The sequence below is a fragment of the Aedes aegypti genome, chromosome 1, assembly GCF_002204515.2.
Source record: "Aedes aegypti strain LVP_AGWG chromosome 1, AaegL5.0 Primary Assembly, whole genome shotgun sequence".
Lineage (NCBI taxonomy): Eukaryota > Metazoa > Arthropoda > Insecta > Diptera > Culicidae > Aedes > Aedes aegypti.
In genome coordinates, this window is record NC_035107.1 from 11819676 (window position 1) to 11839786 (window position 20111).

Below are 20111 nucleotides of genomic sequence, written 5' to 3' on the forward strand. Positions count from 1 at the left end.
TGCCGCAGACATCGCTGATAGTTGGGAACTCCTGCACCGTGACCGAGTCGAATTTTCGTTCATCAGAGCGGATGCTTCCTCCCGTATTGATCGGATTCTCATTACAAAAAACGCAGTCCCGGGATTACGAACTGCGCATTTTGTAGCAACTGCCTTCTCTGATCATAAAGCTTACGTTATCCGCACCGTCCTTCCAACGCTAGGAAACGCACCGGGCCGCGGAATCTGGCGTATGCAGCCCAAGGTCCTGGATCAACCAGAAGTTATGGATGAGCTACGATCCAAGTGGGGATATTGGACAAGGTCGAGACGGAATTATTCTTCTTGGTATGAATGGTGGATCAGTTTCACCAAAACGAAATTGATCTCATTTCTCAAATGGAAAGCTTCAATTCAATATCGAAGTTTCCGTGACACAATGAAACTTTATCACGTCAACAACTTCAAACAATAAATAAAATCAAAGGACAAATGATTAAACTACAACGTGATTTCGACCTACAGAACCAACGCTGGCAAGATACGTACATCGCTGGAGAGAACACGTCAGTATTCCACGTCGCAAGCCGAACGAAAAGGAGAGCAGCAACGTGCATCAAACGGCTCCGAACAGAAAACGGAAAAACAACGGATCCTGAAATCATCAAAGAGAACGTGTACAACTACTTCAAAAATCTTTATTCGTCTGCGCAAGTAGTTTTTTTTTTTTTTGTAAGGCACTCCGTGCTCGTGGCCACTACTGTGCCGGAATCAGTTGATCTGGAGCTTCTTAACCGATACAGATCTATTTTTAACTTATCTATATTTACATCTACACTCTCTCCTACTCTTTTTACTCTCACACCGAGCAGGTAGGAGAGAGCTCTGCTGTTAGTGAGGCCAGCTGCCTGCGAAGAGGGTCAGTTTGTCTCAGTCACCATCTGATACTGACGGAGGATGGATGTGCTCCTCAAAGCACGGTCCTCCGTGAGGCGTCTTCTGGTGGCTGGACGGGTTTTTTGTGGAGGGGCTGCGAATCGAACCCATGGCCTTCCGCTTATGAAGCGAAAGCGCAACCTTAAGGCTACAGACCCCCCCAGCGCAAGTAGTTGAAAACGACCAGTTTCTACCAGCTCGTAGCATACCTGAGGACAACGAGCAAAATCGACAAATATTACGAGAGATTTCTCCGGACGAAGTGCTGCAGGCAATCAAAATAAGCTCCCCCAAGAAGTCACCTGGGATTGACGGTTTGCCAAAAGAATTTTATATCAAACATGGCAAATCATTTGGAGAGAGTTCACGTTTGTGATGAACGATGTTTCAGTGCACATCGTACCTTCGTGCTGTGCGTACACGAATTCTCTCTGCTCTTGGAAGTTTTCTTAAAAACTACCTAAAGCAATAAAACAGTACTTTTCAGTGCTACAAAAACAGTACTTTTCAGTGCTAAAATTAAAAACGGTACTTTTCAGTGCTACTAAAACAGTACTTTTCAGTACTATTTTTTCTACTATTGATCCCTTTACGATCCTTGTTTGGACCCGTGCCTTCGATTTTTCGTTGGACCCGTTGGCGAAAGCTAGCGGTGGTAATCCTTCTTGGACACCGTCTTGGGAAAAAACCTCTCAAAGGTCACGTCTTCTTTCGTTTATTAATTAAACATGGTATCAACAACAAACAAAAGGAAGGGTGAATCTCTGAATTCACTACTTCCTTCCAAAAAGTGGGTTTTAAAATTGTCACTACACTTGGCAAGAATGGAAGAAAGAACGCTTCCCCGGAATGCGAAGTTTCTTCCAAGGGTGAAATGAATAATTCTATCGAAATGAGCAATCAGTTCGATGCTCTAGACAAATTTTCCGAACACCAAATCGAAGCAGCCTCTAGCCCAGGCTCTTTGATTCAAGTGAGGAAGCAAAGAGTGCCGCCTATCGTGGTCAGTTGTTCCGAATTTGGGGGATTTAGGCAGGAGATCTTGAACTCCATTAGGGGAATCAAGGTTTCCTTCCAAATCGCAAAGAAAGGAGACTGTCGCGTTTTGCCGGAAACTCTTAAAGATCGTGAGCTTCTTCTCAAACATCTTGAAGAGAAGAAGCACAATTTTTTTACTTATGACGACAAAACTGAACGTTTGTTCAAAGTTGTCTTGAAAGGTCTATCAAGTGACTATAAGTCACCTGAAGAGATCAAAAATGGAATAAATGATTTACTTGGATTTTCCCCAGTCCAAGTAATCATTATGAAAAAGAGAACCCAATCTGGCATTGTTCGGAAAGGGCTTTCTCAAGAATTTTATTTAGTTCACTTTAACAAAAAAGAACTAAATAATATTAAAGCTTTAGAAAAAGCAAAACTTTTGTTTGATGTCCGTGTGACATGGGAACATTTCCAGAAACCTGGAGGAAATTACCAGAACCCCACTCAGTGCCGTCGGTGCCAAAAGTGGGGTCATGGTACAAAAAATTGTCGCATGGATGCTAAATGCATGATTTGCGGAGGTTCTTCTCACGCCAAAGACGTCTGTCCAGTGAAGGAAGATACCACCAAATTCATATGCTGTAATTGCGGGGCTAACCATAAGTCCAATTTTTGGAATTGTCCTTCACGCAAAAGGGTTATTGAGGCTCGTGCCAGGCAGATGAAAGATAATATCCGTTACGATAACGGTCGTTTCCGGAATTTGCCTGGTAGAGTATCGAACAATGCTCATTTTTCAGTTAACGATCGCTTGATCATGAATCATACCCATCAGGAAGATCATAATCATGCTCATTCACAAACTAATTTCAATCCGTCGGGTAGCCGGTCGAATCTTTCAATTTCGAATGTATCTACCCACGGTAAATCCTTTGCCGATATCGTAGCAGGAAATTCGAACTCCTCCCCTGTTCGATCCATGGGTACCCATTCTACTTGTTTCAAATCAAATGGAAAAAACCCTACCGCCACAGGTAAGTCCGCTTCTTCGTCTACCGGAAATTCCAATGGGAAATCACATGACATGTCTGCCTCTGATTTTAATTTTCTAACTGAACAATTGAATCTAATGATTGATGCAATGTTCAAAGCCACCACTATGACTGAAGCTGTCCAAGTAGGTGTAAAATTTACAAATCAAATTGTTATTGGATTACGTTTTTCTAATGGATCCAAATACTAATTTAAATATTTTAAATTGGAATGCTCGTTCTCTGAATGGTAAAGAGGACGAGCTGTTTAATTTTCTTACAGCTAATAACGTGCATGTAGCATTTATTACCGAAACTTATTTAAAACCTGGATCCAAACTAAAAAAAGATCCTAACTTTTTTGTTTATCGTAATGATCGACTTGATGGGGCATGTGGGGGAGTTGCAATCATCATTCATAGGCGTATAAAACATCAACTGTTTTCGTCATTTGAAACTAAAGTTTTTGAAACTTTAGGTGTTTCTGTCGAAACACAGTTTGGTAAATATACTTTCATAGCTGCCTATTTGCCTTTTCAATGCTCTGGACAGCAAGTTAATTTGCTCCAAACTGACTTGCGAAAATTGACTCGCAATAAGTCAAAAATTTTTGTCATTGGTGACTTTAATGCCAAGCATCGGTCATGGAATAATTCTCAAAGTAATTCCAACGGCAGAATTTTATTTGATGAGTGCTCTTCAGGATATTTCTCAATTCAATACCCTGATAGCCCCACATGTTTTTCCTCTTCTAGAAATCCATCTACGATTGATTTGGTCTTAACCGACTCTAGTCATCTTTGTAGCCAACTGATTACTCATGCTGATTTTGATTCTGATCATGTCCCTGTTACATTTCAAATATCCCAAGAAGCGATTCTCAATCCTATCAGCTCCACTTTTAATTATTTACGAGCCGACTGGAATATATATAAAACGTATGTTGACTCTAATCTTGATGTTAACATTTCTTTAGAAACTAAACTTGATATTGACAATGCTCTTGAAACTTTAACAAATTCCATTGTTGAAGCCCGGAGCATTGCAATTCCAAAATGTGAAGTAAAATTTGAATCCGTGATTATAGACGATGATCTTAAACTCTTGATCCGTCTTAAAAACGTGAGGAGAAGGCAATTTCAACGCACTCGCGATCCTGCTATGAAAATTATATGGCAGGATTTGCAGAAAGAAATCAAGAAACGTTTTGCTCAATTAAGAAACAAAAATTTTGAAAATAAAATTTCTCAATTGGACCCTGGCTCTAAGCCCTTTTGGAAATTATCTAAAATCTTGAAAAAACCTCAGAAGCCAATACCGGCATTGAAAGAGGAAAACAAATTATTACTAACTAATTGCGAAAAAGCTCAAAAACTTGCTATGCAGTTTGAAAGTGCGCACAATTTTAATTTAGGACTTACTAGTCCAATTGAAAATGAAGTTACTCAGGAGTTCGAAAATATTCTCAATCAAGAGAACGTTTTCGAAAATGCCTGGGAGACTGATTTGGAAGAAGTGAGAACTATTATTAAAAAATTCAAAAACATGAAAGCTCCTGGCGATGATGGAATTTTCTACATCCTCATCAAGAAACTTCCAGAAAGTAGCTTATCATTTTTAGTTGATATATTTAACAAATGTTTTCAATTAGCATATTTTCCTGACAAATGGAAAAATGCTAAAGTTGTACCAATTTTAAAACCAGGCAAAAATCCTGCAGAAGCTTCTAGCTATCGTCCAATCAGTTTGCTTTCTTCCATCAGTAAACTTTTTGAAAAGGTTATTTTAAACAGAATGATGGCCCACATCAACGAAAATTCAATTTTTGTCAATGAACAGTTCGGATTCCGCCATGGACATTCGACCACTCATCAACTTTTACGTGTAACAAATTTGATCCGTTCCAACAAATCTGAAGGCTATTCTACTGGTCTTGCTCTTCTAGACATAGAAAAAGCATTCGACAGTGTTTGGCATGAAGGTTTGATTGTTAAATTAAAAAACTTTAATTTTCCAACATACATTGTTAGAATAATTCAAAGTTATCTGTCAAATCGTACACTTCAGGTTAATTATCAGAACTCCAGATCTGAAAGACTTCCTGTAAGAGCTGGTGTTCCTCAAGGCAGCATTTTGGGACCAATATTATACAATATTTTCACATCTGACTTACCTGAGCTACCTCAGGGATGTCAAAAATCTTTGTTTGTGGATGACACAGGCCTCTCCGCCAAAGGTCGAAGCCTGCGTGTCATCTGTAGTCGATTGCAAAAAAGTTTGGATATATTTTCTTCATACTTGCAAAAATGGAAGATTTCTCCTAATGCTTCCAAAACTCAATTAATAATATTCCCACATAAACCAAAAGCTCTTTATTTGAAACCTTCAAGTAGACATGTTGTCACGATGAGAGGGGTTCCAATAAATTGGTCAGATGATGTTAAGTATCTAGGGCTCATGCTAGATAATAATTTAACTTTCAAAAATCACATTGAGGGCATTCAAGCCAAATGTAACAAATATGTAAAATGTCTCTATCCCCTTATTAATAGAAAATCAAAACTTTGTCTTAAGAACAAGCTTTTGATATTAAAACAAATTTTCAGGCCAGCCATGTTGTATGCTGTACCAATATGGACTAGCTGTTGTAATACCAGGAAGAAAGCTCTGCAGAGAATTCAAAATAAAATTTTGAAAATGATTCTGAGGCTTCCTCCCTGGTATATTACCAATGAGTTACATAGAATATCCAATGTTGAAACATTGGAACAAATGTCAAATACAATCATTAATAATTTCAGGCAAAAATCGTTGCAATCTTCTATTGCCACGATTAATGCGTTATATGTTTAGGTTAAGTTAGGTTAAGTATATTAAAAACGTTTTTTTTTTCTCTTATAAGCAGGTGAAATCAACTCACCTGTAAAAAAAACTGAACTGCTACGGCAAATGAAATGTAATATGTTGTTAACAAAATGTTAATTAAATCTTAAATTTGTTTTACCAAATTAGGATGATAGTGTTGTCTAATAACACAGAACACCTAGATATAAGAAATGTAATGTTTGGAATGATACTAATAAAGAAATTAAAAAAAAAAAAAAAAAAAAAAAAATAACGATGTTTTAGGCGGAAAAGCAGGTAAAACTTTTTTTTATGGCGTTTTGGTTTTGGTGAGGAAAAAGCATGGGAACGATAATGTCAATAGCTATCGTCCTATTTCACTATTAAATTTCGACTTTAAACTGATCACTAGAATAATCAAAAATCGCATGGTTGATCTATTACCGCTTGTTTTATCGGAGAAGCAAAAATGTTCAAACGGTAAACGAAACATATTTGAGGCAACAGCAAGGATCATTGATAGAGTTTGTGAATTGAAACACAGCAACCACAATTCTCTTCTGATTGCATTAGATTTCGATCATGCATTCGATCGATGGTTTGGTTGGTTTGACTTTATTAACGAGATTTTTAGCCCTGGGCTAGTTCATCTCGGGACCAACGGCTTTACTTCCCTTCCGAAGGAAGTCGTCACTATAACTTTTTACGTCATAAGTGACTATGTCGGGGATGGGATTCGATCCCAGGTCCTCGGCGTGAGAGGCGAGTGTTCTAACCACTACACCAGGTCCGTCCCCTGCATTCGATCGAGTCGAACACAACTTTCTCGCCAAAACAATGGAAGGAATGAACTTCAATCAAGGATTGATTAACTTGCTAATGCAGTTTGCAAGACATAGTCATTCAAAAATTTTGATCAATGGAAAACTCTCAGAAGAAATTAAGATACAGAGATCTGTACGTCAAGGAGATCCCTTATCGATGTTGCTTTATGTAATATACCTCCAACCGCTGCTGGATAAACTTTCGGTGACATTTCCACGAGCGATACTGAATGCATATGCAGACGACTATGTTCATCGAGAATGAATTAGAACTTTCTGTAATCGAAACTTTCAATGCTTTCGGACTTGAATCGGGAGCAATGCTCAACACAATAAAAACCAGTGCAATAATGATAGGTGTAATACCATTGACAGTCGCAAGTGGATGGCTGCAGATTAGAAATTCGGTAAAAATTTTGGGAATTGCGTTTCATGAGGATTTCGATGTTCTTCTGCATGAAAATTGGACCAATGTTCTCAACGGGTTTCAGAAATGTGTTTGGATGAACAACGATCGGCAGTTGAACATTGTACAAAAGGTGATTCTGATCAATACCTTCGCATCATCTAAGTTGTGGTATACTGCATCCAATTTACCATTACCAAAAAAGTTTGCTGGTAAATTCATTTCACGAATAGGTTCATTTCTTTGGTATGGTTAGACATGGACAAGAATAGCTTTCGAAACTCTCATTCTACCAAAATCAAAGGGTGGTCTCAACTTGCATTCACCATCAATCAAGGCTAAAGCGTTACTGGTTAACAGGATGATGCATATTGCTCGTGATCTACCCTTTTTATGGTCGTTTCTTGAAAGTAATGCAAATCCTCCCAACATCATACAAGTTCCTCGGCGATATGAGCATGTTAAAACAGTAGTGCAAGAAACGGCTTTCCTCCCCGAAAACATATCAAGAAACCCTACATCAAGTGAAGTGTATCAGTTCTTTCTAAGTCGTATGAAAGCTCCAAATTCAGGAAAACCCTAACCGTGATTGGATAAAAATTTTCAAAAACGTACACTCCAAGTACTTGAAATCATCTCATCGGTCAACATGGTATGCGATTTTACATGGGAAAATGCTAACCAATGAAACACTATTCAAACGGAACAGACGCATGGATCCTTTTTGCAATAACTGTCCTGGAGAACCTGAAACGATCGTGCATCATATCTTTACATCGTCCCCTTAATGCTACAACTAGATAACTCGAAAATCAAAATTTTGGGATGTGCAACTTTGAAAATATGACCGTTTTACAAGGTGACGGTTAATCGCAGAGGATATGGTTGAAAGATAACCTTTAACTTGTGTATTTTGAATTACACGCTTATGAGCTGTAGGTATTTTACAGATCTAATTAAGAAAAATGTTTTGGCATATTGAAGTCAAAAATTTCAAATTTCGAGTTATCTAGTTGTAGCATCAAGGGGACGACATGTAGTAGGAACAATCACATATGGGTGCAACCATCGGTTGCGTGCCCTCAGCTTCGAAGACTGGATGTTTCCCATTTTCAACAATGTCAGCAGATCGTTTAGAACATTTTTGCTAAAAACTTTATCTATTATGTTTAATTATTTAACTGAAAATAATGCAAACAAAACAGTCGATGATTATGAATTCTACAAACAATGTAATAATATGTAATTGAATTTTTATACTAGACATTGTAGACAGTAAATTTTATAAAAAAAAGGTGCTTCGTAGAAGACATTCCGGGGAATACCTTAAAAGCGGGCTTCGAGGATTTCATAAGGAGTTTTCGGGAGCTTTCTTGAAGAATTTTCAGAATATTACCGGAAGAGTTTCTGAGTTATTTCTTTAAAAGCTTCCGGAGAATGTTTTGTGAGGAAAGCTGAAAGAGTTCTGATATGTATTCTTGGCGAATACTTGAAGTTACTGAGGATTCTTACTAGAGTATCTAGAAGATTCCTATGAGATACCTATAATGATTTCTGGAGGATCCCTGGATGAGTTTTTGAAGGGTTTATGGAATTTTCTTCCGGAAATATATACGAGATATTCCTGGAAGAGTTGCCATGAGATTTATGAAATAGTTTTTGGAGAATTTCAGCATCATTTAGTTTTTGCAATTACCGAAGGATGTTGGGGAATCCCGGAGAATCCATGCAAGAGTTTAAGGATGATTCGTGGCGAAAACTTTCGGAAGATTTGTGGAAGAGCATTTGCAGGACTCTTGGAAGATACGACGGAGGACTGGAAGTTGACAAAACATTCTCCTGTTTTCAGAAATTATTCGGAAGAATAGTGAGAGTTTATGAAGGATTACTTGATAAGTTTTCGGAAGGAAGTTTCCTGGAAGTATCCAGAGGATTCTTGGAAGCATTCCCGAGTGATTCTTAACAAGTTTTCAAGATGATTACTGAAGAAAGTTTCCGAGTTTTTGGGAAAGCATCCGGAGGATTCCTGGAAGAATTTCGGAGGACTCCAGAATGAATCTCCGGAAGATTCCCGGAAAAGTTTGCGAGGGTTCTGCAAGATATTCTGGAAAATTATTGGAAAAGTTTGAGAAAGCGCTCGGAGAATGCTTGAAAGCTTTCAGAGGATATCTGATAGAGTTTGCGAAAGTTTAATTCTAGATTTTCTGAAGTATTACCGGAAGATATTCCGTGAGACTCCAAAGACAAAACATACAAAGATTACATAAAATTTACGGAGCATTTCTGGAACAGTTTTTGGAGACTTAGTTTTTTCCTAAAATTTTCGAAACAGAGATAGTTTTTGAAAGATACGTGGGAGAATTTCCATAGAAATTCCTGAAGGAGGGTTCTTCAAACAGCTTCCGGGGGATTTCTTGTAGTATTTCTAAAGGGATTTTAAAACAATTTTGCCTTCCAATCGTCGGACAGCTGATCGCAGCCAGAAGCACCGCGCTGATGCTGTGTACGAAAAGCGAGATTTTATCACCTTTGTTGTACAAAACACGGCAGCACGACTACTGAAGTGTAATGTTAGGAAACATACCTAGAATAATTTACTGGCGAATTCTTGTAGCTTTTCCGAAGAATTTTTGAATGAGCATTTGTAAGGTTCTTGGTAGATTGTTTGAAACATTCCTGGAAATAGTTCTGTACGATTCTTGGGACAAATTTCTTATATTTTCTGGTAGACTTCCCGAAAACATTTGTGAAGGATGCTCCGAGTTTTTTTGGAAGTTTTCGTAGAATTACTGGATAGTTTCCAGAGGAGCCCTAGAGGATGTTTTAAAAATTCATTGAAGAGTTTCATGTATTTTCAGTATTTTCGATGGATTGCTAAAAGAGTTAATTGAAGATTCTCTGAAGCTTCCGGAAAATCTTTCAAGCATCTTCGGAGGACTCCGGGAAGAGTTTTCCTTACGGTGATTGTTTTAAGATTTTCGAGCAAATCTCTGCCAAACGATCGAGAGGATTCCTGGAATATTTTCTCTAGAACATTCCTGTAGAAGTTTCCGTTAGAATGTTTTGAAAGTTTTCGAAGCACCCCTAAAAGAATAAGTTATCGAGAAGAATTTGGGAAGATTCAAAGAACTAGTAGAATTTTCAGAATATTTCATTTTTAAATTTTTTTTTGGTGTAGGGTAAATCGCCAAATGTTGAACGGTTAAGATAGACGTTTTTATGTTATTTGATTTTAATGGAAATTCTGATAGAAAGGTTTCTAAAAAAAGCATTCAACACCGTAGGCGATTGTTTAACATTATTCCTGTTACATTTTTGGTACTGTAATGTCCATTTTGAAATAAAAATAATATATATTTAAAAATATAGTCTACACCCAATTGTTAAACACATACATAACCCATCTTATCCTAATGTTGAACGATTGTCGCTAAATGTTGACCGCTTTACTCCCGCGTTCATTCAACTTGCAAGTTCGCGCTCCTCGTCGGTTGTGAGGACAGGGTAAGGTCCGCGAACCACTTTCCCTGACCACTCTGGGCTGAGACGGAAGTGGATCGTCCCCTTCGGCACTCCATAGACTTTAGCGGCTTCTGCTAATGTACATTACCTTCGACATTACAGCATCATCCGCGAGATTGAGGTTATACTCCGGATAAATCGGCAGCCGATGCGCAATTTCAATCATGATGTAAACAAACAAACGGTGATGGCAATTAATTATACTTTACTGAATCGCGTTTTTCATCATTGCAACAGACACCATTATAGGATTTTTTAATAATAATTATTCAACAGATATTTGAAGCAATAAACAATACTATATTGTGTAATGCAATATTTCATTTCAATATAGGTATTTGCTACGAAAATCAAAAATCTGGCAATACTGTCGATGAAACCAAGACTGTCATGTTATGCTAGTGTTCAACAAATGGAAAATGTACGTGAAACGAAAGTGCAATTGAAAAAGTTGTTATGTAATTAATAGGTACGAGTAAATTGTACGGATGTTTAGAAAATAACTAAAGCAGACTTTTACTGATATCGTGAATAGTTGCTTAGCCCAATATACGTAGTATGTTTTACTACACAGCTTATTTCATAGCAGCCCCAGCTTAAGTTTTTTTTCTAAGAGAATTGAAATTTTCGTTTCATCTACCGATAAAAATTTTCAATAAATATTTCGTTTAAGAAATTAATGTGCTAATTAAATTTATTGTGTCCAATAGTACAGCTAACTTACAAAATAATCTGTATAATTTATTGAAACTGTTTGAAAATGGTTCAATTTCCTGTTTTAACATGGTTTCTACAGATCGTTCAACATTTGGGTAGCGTTCAACAATTAGCGAATTACCCTACTGGAAGAGCTTTTGAGGATTTTTGGAAGTTTCCAAAGGCTTTCTGGAGGGATGTCCCTAACTTTTTGGAAAGAATTTCCGAACAGTTATTGGAAGAGCTTCTGAAGCTTCTATAGCTGCCGTAAGATATCTTGAATCCTTAGGATTCCTAAGAGGCGTTTCGGAGGATGCGAAGTTCTTCTGGGAGTCTTGGAAACGTCATCGAAAAGACTATTGTATGACTTTCCGTAGGTTTACAGGAAGTGGTTTTGGGGGAGTACTGGGAGAGCTCTTGAAGTTTGTTAAAGATTTTCTAAAGGATTATTGGCAAGAATGTCAGGAATTGGAAAATTTCCACAAGTCGCCCGAAATCTCTTCAAGAATCTTCCAGAAACGATTCAGGAAAAGATTTCGAGAGATATGGGGAAGTTTCCAAACTTCTGTTTCCCACAAATGTTTCGATTTTTTTTTGTAGTTCAATGTAATTTAAAGAATATTTAAGCTTTCTTGTAATAATATTCGAAGAATTGTTAGAAAGTCTGAAAGACCTTCATGAGAGATCTCTGGTCGAGCTTCCGAAGGATGCCTGGAAGAGTCTTCGAGGATTTCTACAATTTCCTCAGAAGAGTTTCTGTATGGAGCTGTCGTAAGATTGCTAGAAGAGTTCAGAGCGCATTTTTGAAACTATTTTCAGTTTTCGTGGATTCTTGAAAAAGTATTATGTTGATTCTAGAAAGACGTTTGAAAAATTCGATTTTCTATAAAATTGCTAGAAGTATTTTTTAAAGTTACCTGGAAAAGTTTCCGAATGATTCGTGGAAGAATTTCCGAAGCATTACAGAGAGAGTTTGCCAGTAATTCCTGGAAAAGTTTCCTGATGATTTTTTGAAGTTTTTTTTAATAGAATATTTGAAAGATCTCTTGGGGAATTTAGGAAAAACTTGCTGGAAGCTTCTGAATATTGTAATAGTTGCTTAACAACTCTCGTAAGTTTTTCAAAGAATACCTGAGAAAATTTGCTGAAAGTTTAAAAGAATTTTCAAAGTATCTAGAGGTATCCACATAATCTCTTATAGAATGTTGAGAAATTCATAGAAGAGTCCTTGAAAAAATATATAAAAATAAACTTTTCGGAGGACTCCTAGAATATGACATACGTTTTTTGGAAGTTTCCGGAGGATTCTTGGGTGCGTCTCCGTGAGAATCCTGGAAGAGTTTATTAGAGATTCTGGAATATTCCTACAGAAGCTTCATGATGATTTCAGAAAATTTCATGGAACAATTTCCTATAACTTTTGGTAGCCTTCACGGAAAATAAATGAATAAAGATGTTCCTGGAAGGATTTAGAGTATTACTGGAGAAGTTTACAGAAGAGTAACTAGTGACGCTTTAGAAGACATGTTGAAGAGTTTTTGGTGAAGAATGATCAGTGGATTTCTACAAGAATTTGTTTCCGTAGGAACTCAGAATGATCGTAGGATAGTTTCTAGAGGAGTGCTAGAAGAGTTTTGGGAGATTCCCGGGATAGTTTTGGCAAGATTCTTGGAAATTTTTCAAATAACTCCTGAAAAATCCAAGGACTTCTTCCAAGGAGAATCTACTGAGGATCTCCAAACGTAGATTTTAAGAGTTTGACAGATTGTTGAAACTGCTTCCAAGAGCTTCCATGATGAATGTTCAGAGAAATTCCTGGTGATAATAAACAGTATTTTAAGAGATTTTTACAACCATAGGAAAAACAAACCTGATTCGTACAAAATTTGCTCGTTTGTGGCTTCCATGCAAATTTTAATGAAGTACAAAATTGTTGATAAACTTCAAAGCCGTTTGTCTATAAGGCAGGTTTTTGTCACTTATACCCCTTTGCTTTGAAACTCTCAAATTTAAGATTCCCGTGATAGTTTCCAAATGATTCCTGGACGAGTTTTCAGATGGCTCTTTAACAAGTATTCGAATGTTTCGAGAAAAAAATATCAGAGGGTTTCTAGAAGAATTTACAGAACATTTCGACAGACTTTTGGTAGAATTTGCTAAAGATTCCAGATATATTTACCGTGTGCTTTCTTTGAGAATTCGCTGAAGTTTTCTGAGGAGATTCTAGAAAATTCGTAAAAAAGCTTCACAAGATTTTTTAGGAGAATTCCTGAAAAGCCTGTGGGTGAATATCTGAAGATTACTAGAAAGATTTATGGGAAATTTTCTGAAAAATTGTTAGAAATCGTTCCGGAGGACTTTTGAGACAAATTCGCAATAATTCTTGTAGAGTTTCCGGCAGATTCCTGAAATGAAGGATTCCTAGAAGAGTTTTTGAACGATTCGTATATGGGGTTCTAGGAGGACTCCAAAAGAGTTTGCAGAGTGTTTTTGAATTAGTTTGGCAATTCGTGAAACGTTTCCCAAGGGTTAAAAATTTTCAATAATACCTAGAATGATCATCTGTACTTCTTTCTTACTTATTGAGATTTTCAGCCCTAAGCTAGTTCATCTCATTAGAGAAACCTACTGAAAAATCCATGAAGTCTTGACGGATACTTGAAAAAGTTTTCGTTAGGTTTTTTATTTACCAAAAGACAAATTCCGTTAAAAAATAAGAATAATGTTTGTTACAATTTCCACACAGTTCTTGGAAGTTGCTCAAAACGATTACTGAAAGAAATTCCGGATGTTTTCCGGATGAGTTTCTTAAAGAGTCATACTTTTTAAAGACTCCTTGGGCAGTTTTTAGACTTCAGAGGAAGAGATTTTTTTGGAGAAGATGGATTTTTTCGATGTACCTTAAAGAATTTTTGAAGCATTTCCTAAGGATTCCAGGCTGTTTTCAGAGGAATTCCGTAAGGGAATTCGGATAATACTAACAAGAGTTTTTCAGGAAAATTTTGCAGAAGATTGGTAAGAAAGATTTCTGGAAGTTTTCTGAAAATGTTTTCCGAATGCTCATAGGATAGTTTTCGGAAGATTTTTATAAGACTTCCGGGAGATTTCTGAGATACTTTCAGGAAAGCTTCTGGAAGTTTTTAGAAGGTTTCTGGATAAATTTCCAGAGGATTGTTAGAAGAGTATTTGGAGTTTCCCTAAAAGTGGTCTAGAATGACCGCATAAGAGGCCATATATTAGTTACGTAAGACAAATTTGGCGATTTCGCGACACCCACCTTCTTATCTGGTAAGTGTTTTGTATGAACACTCAAATCCCCCTCCCCTTCCTTCATAGCCCTTACGTAATTAATGAATGGTCCCTAAAGAGTTTCCAAAAGATTCCTGACACAATGTTAGGGAGCTTTCTTATAGAATTTTCAGAACATTCCTGGAGGAATTTCTGATTGATTTCTATAAAAGCTTCCGGAGGATGTTTTAGGGAGAATCCTGGAAGAGTTCTCGAAATGTCTTTAAGAGATTTTCGTAGAATAATTTTGAAGCAAAGAAATTCCAAGCTTTGGAGGAAATCTTTCTTGTCTAATACTTGAAGCTTTTCGGAAGATTCTTGCAGGAGTATCAAGAAGAATCCTTAAAGATGTTATGGAAGATACCTAGAACATTTTCTGGAGGAAACGTGAATCAGTTTTTGGAGGGTTCTAAAAAGTTTCTGAAAGTATCCAGGACAGCTGGAAGAGTTTTTAAGGACTCCTGGGAAGTTTTCTGAAACAGTTTTCAAATAATTTCTGGAAAATTTTCCAAAAGATACATGGGAAAAATGGCATAGATTCCAGGAAGAATTCCATAAAATTCTTTTAGTTTTTCAAACTAAAACTAAACTAAACTGGTGGATTCTTGTAATTTTTTTGGAAAAGTTTGCCAAGGATTCCTGTAAAAGTAGTTATGAAACTGCTTTAAGGGATTTCAAAAGACTATTGTTTTTGGGAGGCTCTTGGTTGAGTTTAGAAAGGATTTCTAGAGTAATTTCAAAAAAATTTGTGGCAGAATTTAACGGGTTTTCGATGTTTTATTCCCGAAAGATACCTATTAGAGTTTTCAAACAATTACTAGAAGTGTTACAGAGGATTTCTAGATAAGTTTTTTTTCTATGTTTCTAGAAAGATCCATAGCATTTAATTAAATAGTTCTCAGAGAGTTTGTAGAAAAGATAGCTAAGGATTATCTGAAGAGTTTTCGGAGAACTTTTATCTGTTCCGGCAATATTTCCGGTTAGATAGACAAAGTGTAGTAATATTAAACTTACACTAAAAGAAATAATGAAATCAAAAGTACTCACCATCCGAAATCCTGTGGCAGCGAGGTCAACGACATATCGTTGAGCCCCAGTATGGTCAGGTTGCGCAGCTGCGAGAACCCCGCCGGTAGCCTGTGGATCGGATTCGAGCTGAAGTCCAGGATCTGCAGGCTGCGGAGGTGTTTGATGTCGTCCGGAATGTCACCGATATCTGCAAAAAAAAACGGAAAAGAACAATCAATTAGACGGCGTGGAATACAAGGGCACCCGATCCTCCCGGTATTCAATAAACAACGGCGAAAATTAGCACTGCACCGTCGAGATGCAAGTTGGATGGAACGTCACCTTGGCCACCACGCTGCTGCTCCATGAACGAGGTGCGAACTCGCAAACCAGTTCGAGAAAAAGAGCGCAAGATTAATTAGACTGCCTGCTGCCCCCATTAGCACCAGCACTTCGATGGATCCGGTATGGATGAAATGGGTGGAAAAGAAGGGGGCGAGGTGCATTCAAAACAACAACAATGGCAAACTCGTGCTCGCAATTTTCCTACATGTAAGCAACGTTTGTACTCTAGCAAGGTGTATATTGTTAGACACGTCAAGTGAACCAGAAGGTTACACAGCAGTGGACAATACATTTGCAATTACTGAAATTTTCATACAAACGGTCAAATTTGGTACGCAAAATATCAGTAATTTATGGACCGATTTGATTGGAATTTTTCCATAATGTCAAACATAACTTGAATTAAAATATATTTTCTAAGCACTTTTTGCAGTTACGAATTCAAAAGTGACACCGATTTGATTGAAGTTATGTTTTTGACAAGTATACGATTTATCTTAAAATATGAAAGCACTGCACTAGACCGAGAATACCTCTGCATCTCTACAATCATCACGAGAAAAGTTCGTTAGTGAAGGTGGAAAAAGATCTGGGAGTCATCTTTGATCCTTGATGCGATCCATGGATAAAAGGAAGGAAAATACGACTCTTACTTAGAACTAGTTTTTTGTTTTTATCTCGTGGTGAAAAGATATTCGTAGATATTGGTGAAGGATTAAAACAGTATGCCAACGTTCATAATATCAAACTATTCAAAGATTATCTTTAGTAATGACGAAAAATGAAAGGTATATGTGTATTGAAATTATATGCAAAAGAATGACGTAACGTTGCCACGGTAAAAACATTTTATCATAAGCATGAAACGAGCTCACCAGGAGGCAATCTATCCTCGACTGAACACAAATAACTTTTCACGTTCGCGCATCGCGAACCGAACACGATTTATCTCGATTCCGTCACTCACCCCACAGGAACATGCAACGGAATCGAAACACCACACACTACTCTTTAATGTAGACCATTTTGTATGGGAAATCGAAATAGTTGCAAATGTATTGTCCAATACTGTATGTTTTGCTTATGGTCAAAGTTGATCCCGGAGAACTGCGATTTTCCATCAGTATTGACAAAAGACACGTCAAGTTTAGTAGTCACCAGGATTGCTGCTGAACAAAGATTGGTACGTCACCTAATAAGGATGATAAAAGCTCGTCGGAACGCCGTAAATGCACACAAGTGGCGAGGAGACAACGATGAAGGCAACGGAAGGGGACCGGAAAATACGGAAAACGGTCTCCAGAGAGTGAACGAAAATAGATTTTAGTCCGGGGCAGTGCCTGGCAGATGGCTCGGTTCACACTTCGGTAAGTAAGGCAGATAATGGGCCGTTTCTATTGCCAGGGGCACTATCATGAAGCATAATGGTCTCTAACGAGAGTAGTGCACATAGTTTGCCATCGTCTCGTCGCCTATTTCTGCACAGCTTCAATGGAGCGCTCAGATTTGAGTAAATTTGATTTGGAAAGGACATATGGTAGGATGTATGCATAAAGTTCTCATTTGACGTTTTTAAAGTGGTGTCTAGTTGAATTTTGTGGAACATATTGGAAGTAAATGTTTGACAACATCGCTGATCGAGGGATCAGGGCGGAGGCTTGCCATAAAGTTATTTCAATGTCACTATTGGAGTTACCTTTACTAAGGGAGTGTTTACTAGGGTGCCAAAGAAAATCGATTTTTCGAATTTAAAAAAATGGTAGTGCTCAAAAGTTTTGTCTCCTCGACAAAAGTCCCCATGCAAAATTTGAGCTCAATCGGACTTCATTAAGTGGGCCCCCAAAGCGGTCAAAGTTTGGCTTTTTTGACCCATGAAAAATCCCATGAAATTTCCGAAATCGATTTTTTTTTTTGCCACTTGTCTTAAAAATGCATGAAACGTCGAGATCTGGTGTTATTTGGAATTTTTTTTTAAATCGACCTTTTGGGACTTCGTAAATTTTTGAGTTGGGGGAGTGAATTGAATTTGAAATGAACGATTTGAATTCAATTGCTGAGAAATTCAAGGCAATAGTATTGAAACATATCCTATATCATTGTTGGCCACTGAAAGCATATTATATGTGATACAGTCGCCTCTCCACATCTCGATATCGAAGGGACCATCGAGATAGGGAGAGATCGAGACATAGAACAAATTTTAAACGGATACTAGATTGAAAATCACTCCGTTGCCAAGAAAATCAAAAACAAACAGATGTCATTTCGTCTTCGCAAATTGTTTTGAAACTCTAAAATCTAGTCTAGTAGCCTTTGATAATTGGCATATCGACATAGGGAGAGAAAATTGGGAACGAAAATCACATCGAGATAGGGAGATATCGAGATAAGGAGGATATCGAGATATGGAGAGTGAAAATGTATGCAGGGTGAAGGGACTGAAAAAATCATCGACATAGAGAGAGATATCGAGATGTAGAACATCGAGATGTGGAGAGTCGACTGTATTTCATTAGGGTGGTCCATTTTGTTAAAAAAATAAAAAAATAAAAAAAAATTTTAATTGAATATTGAAGACAATAGTATTGGAACATCTCTCACATTATCGTAAGCCATTTTCTTCATTTAATATGTGGTATTTTATTAGGGTGGTTCACTTATTTTCCATTACGGTGGGCCTTTCTGTCGAAAAATCATAATTTGAATGGGATATTAAAAACAATAGTATTTTATCACCTCTTTCATCATCGTAGGGCATTTCCTTCATTAGATTCGTGATATTTTATTAGGGTGGCTCACTTATTTTCCATTGGTGTTTGCCGAAAATTAAAAAATAATCAAGAAATTTTGAATTTGATCCTTTTTTTAGCACAATAGTATTTTAACACCTCTTTTATAATCGTAGGTCATTGTCTTCATTTTTGTTTAGAGAGACTTTAAATTCCTTTGAATTCATGCGCCTCTAGTTCCATTTGATATGCGACATCATCGTAGGACACTGTTAACATATTTCATTAGGGAGTTTCTCTCATTTTCCATTAGGGTGCATCATTTTTCGTACAGTTTGAAACCATAATTTCTCGCAAAAGTCTCGTCCACTTTCCTTAATTATGGTGTCATTGTAAAAATTTCAACCTTAATATCTACCGAAAGATTATGGTGTGGACTACTACATAATATTTGCGTAATGTTCGACAAAAAATGTAAAGGTAACTTAGTTAACAACAAAAGAGTTTTCTAGGAAGCCTCTCATTGTTAGAAAGGTCATTTGAAAAGTTTTGCGTGTTTTTCATTCGGAATGCCAAGCTCACCAAGCTTCACTAAGCTGAACCAGTTCGGAGTCCTCGTCTCATACAAAATCCGCTTGCTACTTCGTGATTTCAGATGCACTCATCTCAGAGATCAAGCATTGAGCCTCAGTGACCTTTCCAATTTAGTTTTGCAAATTCCGAAGGAAATTCCAGAGAAAATTCTGAAGGAAATTCTAGAGGAAATACCGAAGGAAATTCGTAAATCCAGAGGGAATTACGAAGGAAATTCCAGTGGAAATTCTGAAGGAAATTCCAGTGAAAATTCCAAAAGAAATTCCAGATAAAATTCCGAAGGAAATTCCAGAGAAAATTCCGAAGGAAATTCCAGAGGAATTGAAAATTATAGAGGTACTTCCGAAGAAAATTCCGAAAAAATTTCAAAGCTTCAAAAGAAATTCCAAATGAAATTCCGAATCAAATTTAGCATGAAGCTCCAAAAGGAATTCCGAAGGAAACTCCAGAAGAAATTCCGAAGCAAATTGCAAAGTAAATTTCGACGAAAATAACGTAGAAAATTCCAAATCAAATCCCGAAGGTAGCTCCAAAAGATATTCCAAAGCTAATCCCGAAAGAAATTCCAAAGCAAATTCAAAAGGAAATTCCATAAAAATAAATCCGAATGGATTTTTGAAGGATGTTCCGAAGCAAATTCCAAAGAAAACTCGGACGAAAATTGCGCAGAAAATTCGCAGCTCTAAAAGAAATTGCAAAGGACATTCCATAAGAAATTTCAAAGGAACTTCCGAAGCGAATTCCAAAGGAAATTCTGAAGGCAATTCCGAAGGCAATTCCAGAAGAAATTCCGAAAGAAATTCCAAAGGAAACGCCGAAGAAAATTTTGAAGAACTGAAGAAGGAAATTCCGAAAGTAATTCCAAAGAAATCCAAAATAACTTCCTGAAGCAACTTACTGAAAGAAATTCATGAAGAAATTCCAG

The 20111-nt window shown here is 37.1% G+C and overlaps 1 protein-coding gene across 23 annotated transcripts in view; it reads right to left on the reverse strand.

The window, feature by feature from the left end:
* LOC5574328 (protein lap4) overlaps positions 1-20111 on the reverse strand; it is a 302572-nt gene that overhangs the window by 194487 nt on the left and 87974 nt on the right. For all 23 annotated transcript variants that reach the window (XM_021838909.1, XM_021838924.1, XM_021838930.1 and 20 more), the window contains exon 4: positions 15558-15726. In XM_021838909.1, the coding sequence (XP_021694601.1) occupies positions 15558-15726 (169 nt within the window). The remainder of the gene's footprint in view (positions 1-15557; positions 15727-20111) is intronic.